This window comes from Pleurodeles waltl, chromosome 5 (genome assembly GCF_031143425.1).
Source record: "Pleurodeles waltl isolate 20211129_DDA chromosome 5, aPleWal1.hap1.20221129, whole genome shotgun sequence".
Lineage (NCBI taxonomy): Eukaryota > Metazoa > Chordata > Amphibia > Caudata > Salamandridae > Pleurodeles > Pleurodeles waltl.
In genome coordinates this window covers 820,886,351-820,903,358 of record NC_090444.1, presented here as the reverse complement: position 1 = coordinate 820,903,358, position 17,008 = coordinate 820,886,351, and the positions used below count along the sequence as shown (strand labels likewise).

Below are 17,008 nucleotides of genomic sequence, written 5' to 3'. Positions count from 1 at the left end.
GTGAACGGTATCCAAATCTGTGACTTTTCATTGAAGACACCTGATTTCTTGCCCACAGTCTCCACATCCATCCAGTTTTAACTCCACTGCATTGATCCTTTTCTCAAATGTCGCTGAGCATGGATTAGATTTAAAAAAAGATATACCAGATATTTAAGAATCCAATTTGGTCAATGTGGAGTTGATCGTCATTCACAATGAACTAAAGAGATGATTAAAACATTTTTGTAAGCACCACAGTGCGCAATGACCAATAGATTCTCAAGCTCATGAACGTAATGTAGCAGCTATCTCTGAGTATGAAGTAACAGGTGTGATCTGCCATGTCTGCAAAGGAAATACTCAGAACAGGTGGGTCGGTATAGCTAATAAGACATGGTCCCATTTGGAAACACTACACTACTGGGATATAAGCCATCAAGAAATCACTTATACTGTTCCAGAGAATGTATATTGCTGAAATGAAATAAATGAGGGTACCCTCCATTGGGCAGTACAGCCTGGGATCCCCTCTTCAGAGTTGGAAGTAAGTAGTACAAGTGGGAGTAATATTATACACTATTGTGTCTTCTGGAGTGCTTTCTCCAATACAAAAAAAACATCTAGTTTTAATAGGGATCCCTCTTTGGCAAAAATCAAGGTAAAAAGTCCCTTCTGACGGTCGGGGTAAAAGGAGAAATAGTATACAACAATATGAAGCATTCACTCAATGCGATGAACTTTAAGGATTCTCTTTAACACGTTTTGTTAAGTGGTCAATAAATGTACTTCTGAGACTCACAGTGGCCATTCAGGTGTAAAAAAACACATACCCTTTGTAATGGGGTATTCTGTCTGGATTGTTGGGGTTTGTTGCCCAGTGCAATTGTTTTTGGTTTTTGTGCTTGATGTTGCGAAGACCATCAGTGTTAATCGCCTCTAGGGTATCTTGTGTCTCTCTTGTGTCCTGTAGGCAGTGCCCATCTATCCACAACCATAGCGATGTGTTTAGCCCACTTGGTCACTTGACGAGTAGGGCAGTGTGGCGTCTTCTTTTGAGCTTATGGGCCCTTGTGTCTCATGCTTCCAGGTCTGGACAACCATTTGCTTTGGTTGCTTTGGCATGACTCTAAGGCAGTTGAGTCAGTGAATGTGCACAGTTTGGGCATTGGTAGCAAAGTAATCCATCAGCATAGCACCCTCCATTGACTCTTAGGCCCAAATGGCTCTGCTTTGTGACTTTGAACTTTATGTGCACCAGTAAATATCACAGTAAGTGCAGCTCCTTTCCACCAAGTATTTTTTCACAGGTGGTAATATCTGGCCCCAAGCTGGGTCCACGGCAGAAGTGCTGGAGCCTATGATCACCCCAGTTCCCCACCAAGATAAACAGTTACTTCACATGAATTGAGAAAATAATATGAAGATGCGGATATAGATATTCCAGAATTCTAAATACACCGTAGGGTTTATTCCAAGCACAACTGGTAATCCTGACTGGCCTGGACACAGGAATTAAAGGTATAATCGGGATTATAATAGGTGATGTTTAACCCAGGGACTGCAGCATTTGGAAGCAGACAAGCTCTCTAGGTGAAATACTGCGCAAAAACATGAGAGCAAAAAAAGACAAACCACATCTGTATGATATCCCCAAAAATCCCTCAATTAGGAGTATTTTCTCCCTTCTCAGAGCTATATGACTACCTGGTATTGGTTAAATGCAGGAAAGGCATACAAAAGGAATACCAGGAAGAAATCTGATCAACTCAGAATTAGGGTATGTATATATACGGTGTGGCAGAACATGAGCACTAAATATAGCAATGCAAACCACAGATCAACAGGCTAACTGTATTTATAGGACAGGCAAGTGACATCATAAAAAAAAACATTGCGATGCAATTATTAAATCAAGGGAGACATTTATAACAATAAAGGAAATGGCTTACCAGAACAGAACATCACAAGGAGCATCCGTTTCACATACAAATAGTAGTCTTCAGTGTTTTCAATAGCAGTAAATATATATTCTGTACTTCTTATCTTGGCAAACAGACAAAATGAAACAAACTGAAAATAACACTACAGTGAATGGTAAATGAGGAAAGGATTACAGAACAAAAAACAATGTGAAAAGGAAGACAAGTTTAAAGATGGTCGTGTAAGAAAGGGAGGAAAATAATACAAGGATGAGAATAAGTAAAATGATAGGCTGGAACATCTGGGAAGGTAAATACAAAGACAGAAAGAGTTATATGTGTGCCGTCAAGCCAAACATGTCAAATAAAAGCAGCGATCAACTAACAATTGAAAATGCCAACTGAATGATCACGTGATCTCATCAAAGGAGGGAAGAGACTCTAGTCACTTTACAATGAACAGAAATGGAAATAAATCAAGATTCATTGATGAATTTCGATATTCCCTTTACGCAGAACGCAGTTGTTTCACGTTTAGCCCGTGTTATTCACCGCAAAGCAGATATGAGAATGTGAAATATGGTGCACCTAAAATGACTGTGTTTTGACCAAAGTGGAGAAAAACAGAATGATGGTCAAAGTGTTATAAATTTGCAAACCATTTTAGTTTTTAGTAATATTATTTATCGTGTAAACACATCCTCACATGCCCACCTACGATGGACCAGATCACTGACAGACTACTAGCAATAAAAATATTGGGTAGACAGAATGCTGTGTCAAAAATATTGACTACCAAAATATCGAGAAGGTAAGTGCAAATCGGTAAGTACTGCACTGTTTCAAACTCACACAAAGCGACGCAAGCAAGGTTTATTTACTCTGTTTGCACTGGAAAAGAGCTCTTTTCTCAGCACAAAAGTAATGCTATCTAAACTCTCAACAGCCTGGCATTCAGGACTTTAATTCACAAATGTGACACCAGTCTAAGACATTTTTGATTTTCAACTAGTGGGAAGCGAAAACATTTTGAAATAATCCATTTAAATACTACTACAGAAGGGTGACCTGTGTGCAAAGGTACTACAGTTACATCTAAGACTTCTGGTGGCATTTAGAAACTATCAATTGTTCCGACTGTGATTTATGTGTATGGTTCCCCTCCATGCATGATGAACCGACCCTCTTTTGGTTTGCTGCGTATGTAGACGAGTAACTAAACAATCCTTTGCCCTGCTGTTCAAGTTAGGTACTTAATGAGTACTGCTAGTTTTTCTTTGAGTTATGAGTCAAAACATACGCTAGAGGGGTGTAAGGCAGACAGTTTCAATCATAGAAACAAGCATCTGCAACGAAATGCGTCTCGCATTTGCTCGAGTTAGAGCTTTTAGCTTTGTAAATCTCTAATTGGACTTTTCTTGCCACTTAAATTGAAAATGAAAAGTAAAACAGCTGACATAAGTGAGCTGATTCAAAGCGCCATAGCTGCCATGAGCATGACGGGAAGGACTCAAAAAGATAAAGAAGTTTGCTTGCAGTCAAACGTATGGCAATCGTGCAATTATCCATTTAACAGGGTCAGTCCGCAAGGTGGTAACAAAACCGCCCCAAGGAGGGACAAACACAAAGCATTTACCAATGATGATAAAGGATTTTTGAAAGGCAAGCCCACAAACAAGTGAAAGGGATCGGCGTGCGGTGGGCGTGGTTAAAGGTTAAAAGCCCACAATAATTGCAACAGGTCAAAGCGTGTGGGCGCTGAACCTAAAAATGAGACTTACAAGATAAGGAATGGTCCAGAGCACTGGAGCATGTCCATGTTTCATCATGCAATACTAGATTTCATAACACCCAGTTTATTTTTCTCCATATGACATCTTTACTCCCACACTGGCTCAACATGATACAGGGCACCACTGATTAGAAATGCTCCAGATGCCTTGAACTAGACACTGACTTTATACATATGACCTGGTATTGACTGTGGATCAAACAGTACTGGCGGGAGGTGGCAGCTGACTTGGAGCACACACTAGGCTGGACAGAACTTAGGCGAGTGAAAGTATGTCTTTTAGGACTGTCCCCCACTCAGAAAATTACAAGAGTGGGAGCTATATTCTTGAACTTGACTCTGGTTTTGGCAAGAATCACCATCGCCATGCAATGGAGGCCCTCCTGGGGACCTTCCCTTTGCAGGTGGAAGAAAAGACTGAGCACTGGGTGCTAGCTGAGTAATCTGCATTAAGGGATGAGGAAAGAAGGGATCTGTGATGCTGACCAATTGCAGATGAAGGGGCATCCATTCTGCCAGCTTTTAGGGGCAGAGGGGCTGTGGCTCCTGCTACTACCCGACCAGGATGCAGACGAATCTGTCAAGGGGCGCCACTGCCTGGCTTTCATGTGCCATCCAGATACACGCAAAGAGGTGGTGGAAGGAAAACAACAAACACAAACAAAAACAATATGTGTCCCTGGACCAAAAGGCCTACAGTTACGTTATAGTTACCTGCTAAAGTGGTTGTGGGCAGGGCCAGACTGCAGTTGATGTTGCCATCCTGTGACTGGCCCAGCTGCCTAACACTATACTTATCTAGCCTCGTGCTTTTCAGACTCTTTACACTTCATTCTGCCTTAGTTAGAAGATATCCTCAATATTAAGAGACCCTAACTGCTAAGCAATACCATTTCCCAAAACTATCATGTGACTTTTCTCCAACGAATTGCTGTTGGTTATAGAGGCACTATAGCTAAATGTACACAGATAAGACCGCCAATATTCAGTTCTATTTACTGTTGGAAATCTTTCCACATGGGCTTGGAAGGGATGTGATCCTGGTCCACAATCAATGATTTTAAGTCAACCTACAGCAGTCTGTTTTGTCCTGGCGAAGTAGAATCCTACAGACCCTCCTAACTTAAATATTTCATGCAGGTGAGCACAAAGTTAATTTTCTCTGACACTGATCAGATGGTTTGGCACAACACGATCAGATCCAGCAGTGCAGAGCCGAGAGGTAAATATTAGGATCAAATTTGGAGTTCTCCTCTGGAGCTCTGTATATTTCCAGACTATCATCTACTTTACCAAGATGATACAATCCAGCACCTTCTCTAATGCAGAAACACAACATAAGCCTAAGGGTTTTGAGTCAGTCATTTAAACCAACCAGCAGACCTGCAGGACACCTCATTATTACCTTAGAAATATAGTCAACAACATTGTTAGAATCCAAGGTTAATTTGATGGATGTCACTGTTGACTAACAAATAGCTGCCTGCTTCTGTTAAAAGGAGAACGACTTAAGAGTTCCATCACATGGCATCAATTTAGTTACCCTCAGCGGCTACGCTTTGAACCCCACATGCGATTTATATGGTGGCCCATGTGTATGAGAAACAATTTCTATATGAAACATCTCACTGTAAAAGAAGGACTTATTCTGTACGCTTTAGATGATTGAACAAAAGTGCCTAAGTATTAGCCACTAATTATCACCAGCATTTAATTGATATGGCGATCTTAATTACGGCACTGAATTGCAGAGCCATGCTGCTACACCAGGTTGAAATGAATAACAGTGACTGGATAAATGATCTATTTTGAGATATTAATCTATGTAGTCCACAAAGCTGATATAATGGACACAATTTATGAAGGAGATAAGTACTCGAGGGGTGTTTAGTAATCTTTCTATTTAGCGTGATGAATGTAGTAATGAATAGGTTTAAATTTATCGGGAAGAGTACTCATTCATACTTAATCATGCGGATAGGAGGGAAGATGGGCACCAAACAAAGACTTTCAGGCATTTTATTGCCAGCATGTTGCCCGACGATGTTCAGTTCAGAGAGAAAGGTGTTTACAAGAAGAGGAGGAAGATATTTACATACAAGAGTCCTTCACACAGAAACAGATAAAAAGTCTTACTGTTATAGACTGCAAAGCGAAGAGCGTTCAGAGAAATAAGCAAATGCAGCCTTGCAGAGGCAACAATGCAGGCTCGTGCCACCTATTCAACTCAAAGGAGGTGTGGAGGTCAATTACTGAAAAATCCAGGCATTACGACATGACCCTCTGCGCAATGTTTACCGCATATCCCACCTTCAAAAGGCTGTCTTAAAATGAGTTAGAGCTCTTAGTGTTGTAAACTCCTAACCGGATTTTCCTTGCCACATAAACTCAAAATGAAAAGTAAAACAGTTTCACATATGCGAGCTGATGGCCACCATGAGAGTAACACGCAAAACGAAACAGAAGTTCGCTCGCAGTGAAAGGTATCAGCAGAAGTGCAATTATCCATGTAACCGGCAAAAGTGCAATTATCCATGTAATAGGGTCGATGTCAAATACAGTACTTGATTACTGCCCAGCGAGAACGCGCTGCCTATGAAATAAAAAGAAAACGTAGTCCAGAAATGATACGGAAAACAAGGAGCCTAGTATGTTTTCAGTAGCTGACCGATGCGCTCAAGGAGGGCTAAACACCGGAAAAGGCATTACGTATGCATACCTTTCAATAAAGAAATCAAGTGAATTTTAAAAGGCAAGCTCAAGAACCAACCAAAACGATGAGCGTGACATGGGCGTGGTTACAAGCCCATAGAGACATTACAACAGGTACAGAGCGCTTCTCGTGATCAGCTCTAAAAAAGATCCTAGCCAGGGAAGTATCTTAGTACTGACAAAGGGTGGACAACAAAATGTAATTTTACACACAGTATGCAGCAAGGTCAAATGAGGTTTGTTGATTCACAAAACAGAAGTTCAAGATTTTATCCTATTTTCCTTGATGTTAAAGAACTCCTGATTCAATCTGGTTTAAGTAAGCAAATGCACCTGGGAAAGTAGAGTAAACAAATGTGTATATTTGTATTAGTTTCCTCTAACAGCAAAACTCTTGCCCTACTGGAAAAACACGTTTGCATGTGCTGGACAAAACATAAAGCGTTTTCATATTTACAGTTGGACTTGAACAGGACCAATGAGCAAACCCTTCTGTTTTTATATACAGCATACATCTGCATGCGCAATTTCGGTAATTTATATCTTGATGCGTCTTTTATGAATCAATTCCAATAATATTCACCTTTGCTAGTCCACTTCTTCCACTGAGCATCAGATAGGGTCAGGAGTAGTGGAATTACAAAAAAGTGCCACTTTGATATTTCAAACGAGGGGGTTGACAAGGTTAGGCACCATCGATTTTTACAAACACAATATCATTCTCTTGTGTGAAATTGCATCATAACATACATGCCAACAGGAAAGTGGAAGATTAAAAAGGATATCTCATTTCATCCTGGCGACATACAACATAAAGGCATTTTTGGCCAGGAAAATCATGACTATACCGCCTGAATCGGGTCTAATAGCAAGTACGTCATAATCAAAACCAGTCAAAACATGTGTAAGACAAACCGCGATTCACTTATTAGCCCTTTGTGACCAAATTTGAGTTTTCAGATTCTGGGGCTGCTTTAACATAACAGTAGGGCCTTGCAGAGATTGAGAATACCTACACACAAAGATGAGGTGTTGCAGAGTCTGATACAACTTAAATGTAGAAGTGGGGCCAGCAGAGACTGATACCACTTATAACTATAGGCGGGGCTTTGTAGAGGCTGAGACTGCTTAAATCTGAAGGTGGGGCAAGCAGAGATTGAGACAACATAGACATGAAGGCACAGCCCGAGACTGATACTACTTAAACATGAAGGTGGGGCCTTTAGAATTCCTTGCCGGATTATTAAAATGCCATTAACCCCTCGGGTGCCTGGGACGACCTTGTCTCACCCTTGGCCAGGGTTACCGTGTGCCAAGGAGGAGACCAGCTCGTCCTGCACGTGGCCCACAGGGGAGTGCTAGCACTCCCCCCGTGGGCCTACCATCCCTTTCCACTGGGCAGGGATGGAAGGGGAATCGTTTTCACAAAATGTTGCCGGGGACGCGCTGGAAGCTATTTGCTTTCAACGAGTTTGGAGAGAGGATGCCTTTGAGGTGAGTCCTTCTCCTGGAGGGCTTCGGGGGGAAAACAGACACAGGGGAAAAGGAAAGTTTTTTTCCTTTCCCCTGTGCCTGTTTTGAATGGATCCCTGCTCCATGATCGCAGGCAAGCAGGAATCCACCCACTAGACACCAGTTTTTTTTTTTTTTAAGGGAGAGACTCCTTAGGCAAGGGCCACTCCCTCTGGGGCAACCAAGGATCCGTGGGGAGGGTCAAAACCCACTAGACATCAGGGATAAAATTATAATGACATTTTAGGGCAGTGACCCCTTAGGGAAGGGTCCCTGCCCTGGGGGCAAGATTTTTTTTGTATGTTTCACCCCCCACCCCCCGGGGCTACATCATTCATATTTTTGAACAATCTGGCCCAGGGAGGTTCGAAACCCACTAGGTGCCAGGCATCTGTGTGGTTGTGTGTGTGTTTTGTTTGTTGGGGGGACCCCTTAGGCAAGGGTTGCCCCTCCAAAGGGGGCACATGAATGGTGTCCATTTCTGACCCCCTTTTGAGTTGTCTTCTGATCATGATTATGAGACTGACTCTGCATCTGAGGCAGAGGAGGAAGTGAGAGATTCTGTCAGTGAACTTTCTGTCCGAGAGGAATCGCAAAGTGCAGGTGAAGGGCCTGTTTTAGAGGAGGACACTCATGTGCCAATAGTGCAGTAGCCTGGGCCTGAAAGGTTTCCCATAGGAAGACCTGAATTCTGGGTTGCCCCAAACATGGAGCAGCTAGAGTTGCCTGCCTTTACAGTCTCCCAGGGTGTAGAGGTAATGCAGAAAACCTTTTGCTTGTCAATTTCTTTCAGTTGTTTATGGATGATGTACTTTTGGAAGAGCAGACTAATTTGTAGGCGGAGCAGTGTTTGAGGGACAACGCTACCAGACTTAGGCCACAGTCTAGAGCTACCCAGTTGATTCTCACAAATCTGGAAGAGATTAAAAAGTTCTTGGGTTTTACTTTTTTGATGGGATTGATAAGGAAGCCGTCACTGCCTCCTTATTGGTGTACAAGTCCCTTGATGGCAACTGCTATATTTCCTACAACCATGACTCATAATTGGTATTTGCTTCTTCTTCAGATGCTGCATTTTGTTGACAGTGGTTTAGCCTTGCTGCAAGATCACCCTGATTCTGACAGTCTTTTTATAAGATTAGGCCTGTCCTTGATCATTTTGGAGATTGGTTTTCAGAGGTCTATGTTCCAAGGAAAGAAATATCTGTAGATGAGTCTTTGGTCCTGTTCAAGTCGTTTGTTTTTTAGGCAGCACGTTCCCAGCAAGAGGGCACAGTAAGGAATTAAGACGTATATGCTGTATGAAAGTAGTACAGGATATGTTTAGAATCTCCGGGTCTTCACTGGTAGGGATTCCAGTATTGAACCCCCTGGTTGTCTGCCCAGTTTTGGAGTTTGTGAGAAAATTGTGTGGGAACTTGGTAGATGACTGTTTAACAAAGGTCACCAATTGTTCGTAGACAACTTCTACACTGGAGTGCAGTTTTTCAGGGAATTGTTCAGTGTGGACACTGTTGCTAGTGGCACAATTCGCTCTAACCGGAAAGGCTATCCAAGGGAGCTTGTCTTAAAAAAACTTGATAGGGGAGAGTGCAGTATCTTGCATAATGAGGAGGCAAGGGTTGCTCCCCAGGGGGGCATTTTTACATTAGGCCTTTTCTGCCTCCCGGGGGCAGAGCAGCCTATTTGAAATAGGCCGGGGGCAGAAGTCGCTAGACACCAGGGATATATATATATTTTTTTACATATATACAGTGGGGAGCGACCCCTTTGGCAAGGATTGCTCCCTGTGTGGGGGGACGGGACAAATTGTTTTAAACCATTTCTGCCCCCCTTGGGGGCAGATCGGCCTATTTTTCTTAACCGCAAGGGTCGCTTCACTGGGGTGAAATTTTATTTTAGGCCATTTCTGGCCCCCTTGGGGCAGATCAGCCTATTTCTGTAAGCAGGGGGGAAGAAACCACTAGGCACCAGGATTTTTTATTTATTTATTAAACGCCTTGCCTAAGGGGGAACGACCCCCTTAGGCAAGGGTCGCTCCCTTGGGTGGCAATTTTATTTTAGGCCATTTCCACCCACTTTAGGGGCAGATCGGCCTATTTCTATTAGCGGGGGGCAGAAACTACTTAGGAACCAGGGATTGGTGTGTGTGTGTGTGTGTTTTGTTTGAGGAGGCAGTCCCTTGGGCAAGGGTCGCTCCCCATAGAGACACATTACTGTTGGCCATTTCAAGGGGGGCATATCAGCCTATTTTTGTAAGGCCCATCTGCCCGAAGGGGGACAGAAAGCCCAGCAGAGACCAGGGAAGATTTTTTTTCAAAAAAAGAGGGTGAGGGTATGGCCATACCACCCAACCCAAATAAATGAGGATAAAGTTGTTCTGCCCACCGGTGGGCAGATGGGACAATTACCCCCGATGCACTCCCCCGGGGGGGGGGGGGGGGCAGAAAGCCTACTAGATGGCAGGGAATTAAAAAACAGTGGGATGGTGGCTTCTAACCAGTATGAGCATGGTTATGGCCCCAGCCCAACTAGGGCTAACAGTCTTTCAGCTCTCTCCCCCGCACACCAAAATGTCTTATCCCAATAGCAAGCAAGAGGAAATGTTATTATTTTGGGTTCTGGTTTTACATTTGGGCCATAAGAGCTTGTCTAACTCTCAAAATCATCCCACTTGGAATGGTGAGGGCTGCACTTTTTGGACTTTGGGATGCTGCCATGTTGAAAAATCTACAAGACCTAGACACATCTGAAAACGAAACATCTGGGTCATTCCAGGGTGGTGTGCTTCACATGCACCCGCACCATTTCCTTACACACAATGCCCTGCAAACATCCAACTTTACTTGAAATCACACATTTTCCCCACATTTTTGTGATGGAGCCTTCCCGAATCTGCAGGAATCCACAAAATTCCTACCACCCAGCAGTGTCACATCTATACCGATAAAGATTGTGCCCCACTTGTCAGCCTAAAAACATTTTTTTTTTGCCAACTGCACTTTTGGACCCGCTTTGGTTCCCACTCAATTGCGACATGTTTTTGGCTCTTCCCTGTCACAGGCACTTGGCCCACATACACAAGTGATGTATCATTTGTATCAGGAGATTGAGGGGAACGTTGGGTGCCAGTGCGGTGGTCCCACACGGAAATGTGGGAAAAGTTAGATTTTTTAGCTAAATGTAAGGTTTGCTGAGGATTCTGGGTAAGAAAACACTGGGGGATTCACGTAAGTCACACCACCCTGGACTCTCTCGGGTGTCTACTTTTCAGAAATGTCTGGATTTGGTACATTTTCCTAGATGGTTGCTGGGCCCAAGACCAAAAATTCAGGTTCCACCCCAGCAAAAACATGTAGCTTTGTATTTAATAATTTTGATGTGCCCACGTAGTGTTTTGGGGCATTTCCTGTTGCGAGCACTAGGCCTACCCACACAAGTGAGGTATAATTTTTATCGGGAGACCTAGGGGAACGCTGGATATAAGGAACTTTGTGGATACCCTCAGATTCCAGAACCTTCCATCACCGAAATGTGAGGAAAAGGTGTTTTTTTGCCAAATTTTGAGGTTTGCAAAGGATTCTTGGTAACAGAACCTGGTGACAGCACCACACGTCACCCCATCCTGGGTTCCTCTAGGTGTCTACTTTCCAGAAATGTCCAGGTTTGCTAGGTTTTCCTAGGTGCCGGCTAAGCTATAGGCCAAAATCCACAGCTAGGATCTTTAAAAAAAAAACAGGTCGGTTCTTTTTGGGAAAATGTGTTGTGTCCAAGTTGTGTTTTGGGGCATTTCCTGTTACAGGCACTAGAACTACCCACACAAGTGATGTACCATTTTTATCTGGAGACTTGGGGAAATGCTGGGTGGAAGGAAATTTGTGGCTCCTCTTAGATTCCAGAATTTTCTATCACCGAAATGTGAGAAAAAAGTGTTTTTTTGCCACATTTTGAGGTTTGCAAACGAGTCTGGGGAACAGAACCTGGTGAGAGCGCCACAAGTTACCCCATCCTGGGTTCCCCTAGGTGTCTAGTTTTAAAAAATGCACAGGTTTGGTAGGTTTTGCTAGGTGTCGGCTGAGTTAGCGATAGATGTAGCTATCTGCTGACAACAGACCTATTGTATCCAGCATACAGAAAAGGGGCTTTGGATCTGATCTTGCTCATGATGCAAAGGCTTTCTTGTCTATCTCCGTTCCCTGCTGATGAATGGATGGCTTCCTCCCCATTCATGTGTTTGTCCAGCTGAAAATAGCATTTCTGTCTCAACATACTTTCATTGGACGTATTGTATCCTTCCACTGCTGAACTTCATTGCAGTTCCTGAGGGATTATTCTATCTCCTCTCTCTCTTTAAGTGCTCTGCCTGCTCCCCTGATCTCCTTCTTTGTTTATTTCACATTCCACTCCACACCAGCGCTGTCCATCACTACTACTGTCGTGGGAGGACAGCCATGCATGTGCCAAGGCTTATGCATGGTGTGTTATAAAAAAACATTAGAAAATGAACACCCATGCTTGCAGATGCATGTGCTGCAGCCATCTTTGATTTTTTTTTGCTTTATGAAAAACAATCCTTGGTGGCTGTAACGTACATCCACCATTTTACAATGGTTTTCGGCATAAACAATGGTAAAACTAGAAAGGGCAAAGCAAATTGGTCTGCATCCTGGTGTAACAACTGAGACTTTACCAACGCTAAGTTTACATTTAAGGGACCTCAGGGAAGAAACATTCATATGCAAACGTGGAAGGGATTCTCTCCTGGGTGCTGCCATCAGATTCCCCTTAAGCTACCCTTCAGGAGATCTTCAGATTGGCCATGTGAACTTCCCTGGGCCACATGCTTCCCTTCCATGACACAAAAGGTAAGAGAGATATGGCTGGTTCTGAACAGTTTTGCTATTTATGCCATTTGCCTCCTAAAGGAGGTGGCGAACTTCAGGAGGAATTGATTGTATCCATTTGCAATAATCAGCTTGCAATTTCAAGGTTAACATTAGAAACTGTGAAATTGTATTTTGCAGAGTTCAGTTTTCCTATCCTGTCAGAATTTTTAAGGAGGATGCCTATGCTGATTTGTTCTCACTCCTGTCTGTAGCCGTGTTTCAGGTTTGAAACTACTGTGAGAATAATGTTTCTTCCTCATTAGTTTTATCAACTGTGCAAGGATGAGCTATCCCTTATTACGAAAGAATGTTTGGTTTTCTCTCTATGCGCGGCCTGAAAATTTTCATTGCTTGAAAAGGGTAAATCTGCCTGTTATCAGTGATGACCAAGTAGACATGCAGTAACCGAGGTTGGCTTAAGATGTCCTTTCAGCTAGGATGAAATGCTTAGGCTCATATTTAAGAAAGGTGGCGCTTCACTTTGTGAAGCGCCACTTTTCTTGAACTTCCCTGAACTCCGCTAACACCACCATGAGTGCTCCGTATAAAAGATACATCGCACCATGGCAGTATTAGGAACAATAGCGTCAACATATTTGGCAATATTGTGCCGCTTTTCTCCACTAGCATCAAAAATTCTGACACAAGTGGAGTAATGTGCAAGGAGGCCCATTGATTCCAATGGGTGCATCCTTTGAACGCCTGCTTACTGCAGGTGTTATAAATGATGCCAAAAATGGCACCATGAAATCTTGTAGATTTGATTATGCCATTTTTGCGGGCCTCCTTGCGCTGGAATGCCGCGTTTGCATACATTAAGCATGGAGCATGCACAATGTGGCGCAAAGGGTCACAAAGTGGCGCAATGCATGCATCGTGCCACTTTATAGATATGGTGCAGTGTTTTTTGCCCCCTAATGCCACATTAGTGTTTGAAAAAGGGCACTAATGTGGTATGAGATGGCGTAAGAATATCCTTAAATTTGGGCCTTAGTTCTCAAAGAATCTCCTGCCTAAGAGTGATTATTGATTTGCACTTTAACATAGTACTTATGTTGTGCTTCATACTGCTTCCATGGTTCCAAAGCCCATTTGTGGATAGGTAGTACACTACAGAGTGAGAGTGCTCTTGTTGAAGAGAATGTGCCTGTCATGATACCTACATGTATATTGTTTTGATGCTGTGCATGAGTACCGGAGCTGTGCTTTTATCGTGTTTTTTGAGCAGTTATTTCTCTTTTAACATGTTGCAGAACAGCAACTCTTTAAACAACTATTACAGTGGACCTCCTTTAATTGATTTGTGAAAGTCATACATCCACAGGGTAAAACGAGTCTTGAAAGCTCAGAAACGTGTTCAGAAAATGAGTTAGATTACCAAAACTGAGACACCTTATTTCCCAGCTGGCACAGCTCATATTGCGTAAGATCGCTAGTGAACTGGGATGTAAAACATTCCCCTCCATTTTTGTGAGACCTGCTTGTTTGCTCAATTTTTGTGAAGCTGAGTACTAATATCATGGCTTGGTGCCCAATAAATGGAATGAAGACAAAAACATGAGTAAGCATGAGATTTCGGTATTTTTGCGGGTAGCATAAATAGAAAGATATTTTAAATCCTAAATATTGGCAATTTGTATTTATCAAGTCTTCCATTTTGAAGAGTCACCACACCAGGCACATATGCCCTTCTTCCCATTTACTCTTTTCTAGAGTTTTTAACAATGTCATAAATTCTTCGAATTGACACAAGTGTCTCAATCCTCTTCAAATAGGACAGAGCCCGACTCATTCACAGTTTTATTAGGAAGCTAAGTATACAAATAAGTCTACCTATTTACACAATCTCTAGATATTGTTCTCAGCTCTAGTATTAAAAATTCGAGTTCATTCTAATTTTGCATGCCATATTCGGGTCAGAGCTGCAACTCCGCTCCAGGCAATGAGCAATTTTTTTTCCTAAGCCAGTAAAACACTGACAATTTTAGTTGTGGGTCCAAGTATCCAAATGTTGCTACTAATGTCTCTTGGCTATGTAGGCACTCTCTGTATAACAAAAATACGATATTGATTCAACTATTGCATACGGCAAACTGAAATGTATTATGGTGATAGCAGGTGCAGCTTTAGGAAGTCAGACACCATTCTCTTGAAATACTGCTACTCCTGCTACATAAATCTGAAAGACTCGTTCTTGACAGGCGTTAGAGTGATGCAGTGGGGTGATGCTGAGACTAAGGACCCGATTATGATCCTGGCGAATGGAATACTCCGTCACAAACATGACAGATATTTTGTCCACCGTATTACGATTTCTATAGGATATAATGGAATTGTATTACGGCGTTTGGGATATCCGTCATGTTTGTGATGGAGTAAACCCATCCACCAAGATCGTAATCAGGCCCTAAGTGAAAATATGGGCATATGTATTTTATTAGCAATGTATAACAACAACTGAAAGGAGTTCTACAATATTTATATTTCATACAGCCAATTACATAAGCTGTCCCTGAGTGAGATAATTATCACAACCAAAAATGTCCGACTTAAATGTATGCAGAATTTATCAAAATAAATTATTATAGCTTAATATGCATTTCAGTAAGCACCAAAACCTGCACCTTTTAATTAACTGGACTTTTAACCCTGTCAAATTATGAGCTGCCAAAATGTATGTGTGGAAAATTGTGGGGCTGTGACAATGGCTACCAATCTCACAATTCTAGTAGGTTTGGTATAAACACTTACCACACAATTCAATGGACGTAAGTAATGAACACCTTTGTTGACCAGTGGTTTTGCTCGAAAATAGGAGTGAATATTTTTAGAACACTGGAATGTTGAAAGATGCATGTGAGAAAGCATGTTTAGCAACTATAAATAATTATTATATTGTGTGCATTTAAGTTAGCATAACTAAGCCACAAAATAAATTTACTAAGCTTTTTCTCTGTCTGCTTTGACATCTGAAGTCAAAGTGTTTCTTTTTAATTGCATGAAAAGTTTCCTACCTGTCCATTTTTTTCTCGTGTGTTTTTCCTTCTCATAAAATAGTTGAAATTAGATTTATTTAATGGTAAAGCTTCTGGAGTAATAATGTTGCAATATTCAAGGTTGACTGCCTTCAGCCACAACTGTACTCCTATTCATCGTAAATGGCTTATTGTTTAGTAGTGCAATGTCATTTCCCTTTGTATATAAGGTAAAAGGAATCATTACTTGATAAATATTTAGGCGGCCTCTAAAGTAGTCTGTTTTAGGTAACTCAATTTTTGCAATGATGATTGGCATATGGCATGTAACATTATTAGTTTAGCCCTAAGGCACTATTTATCACCATGCTGGGAGTGGGGTTTTCGACTCCCCTGAAACTATAAAATGTTCCTTTTAAGATATGCTGTGCCAGACTTTTTGTTCCCTTTAATAAAGGTAGGCACAGCGACAGATTGTCATTTGACTTTTATCTTCAACATTTATTTTTATTTATGATTTATATTGATGCTGAAGTAATGCAATTAACTACCTGTTTGCTTTCTATAATGATTCTTAATTTTAAATAAACCTTCACAGTTTTGACTCTAAATATTGTCCTGCATAGCGTTTCTTTATTTACCTTGGCCCAATCGACCTCTGGGACTCACATAACCCCGATCCTGTATACCTGCCCATTAAAAGTTATTGCTGTAAAGCCCAAACAGAATTTTTGCTCAAGTATGCAACCAATGGGGCAAATTGGTGCAAAACCAGTGCAAATTTGACTCACATTTTAATTAGGTTTGCACTCTAAAAATTGTCAGGTGTTAGAGAATCCTGGAATTGCATTGATTATGCTTATGTACCTGACCTGTTGAAGCTGTTGTGAGTTCCATTACTTAAGCATAGATAGGGCTTTAGTGAAGTGACTTGCCTTGCCTTGCATGGTGAGCTGTCCTATGAGGATTGTGGGAACCATCTTGCTTTGTCTTGCGATTTGTGATTTGGAGTGAGCTACTTGTTTTGCGGTGTGCAAACTGCAGAAGTGTTATGTTGAGGGAGCTTGGGGCCATATTTATACTCCGTTTGCGCCGAAATTGCGTCGTTTTTTTTGACGCAATTTCGACGCAAAACTAACGCCAACTAACGCCATATTTATACTATGGCGTTAGAGGCGAATAGCGCCAAAGTTCCCGGAATGTGCGTCATTTTTTAGCGTGAACCCCTTC

The 17,008-nt window shown here is 42.0% G+C and overlaps 1 protein-coding gene across 2 annotated transcripts in view; it reads right to left on the bottom strand.

Moving 5' to 3' along the window:
- Positions 1–1,931: 1,931 nt before the first annotated feature.
- The window catches only part of MTCL3 (MTCL family member 3), a 188,329-nt gene continuing 173,252 nt past the window's right edge, over positions 1,932–17,008 (bottom strand). Inside the window, exon 6 of one of the 2 annotated variants that reach the window (XM_069234839.1) lies at positions 1,932–2,203. In XM_069234839.1, the coding sequence (XP_069090940.1) occupies positions 2,093–2,203 (111 nt within the window). In that variant the 3' untranslated portion in view covers positions 1,932–2,092. The remainder of the gene's footprint in view (positions 2,204–17,008) is intronic. The other variant, XM_069234840.1, reaches the window with a different exon arrangement.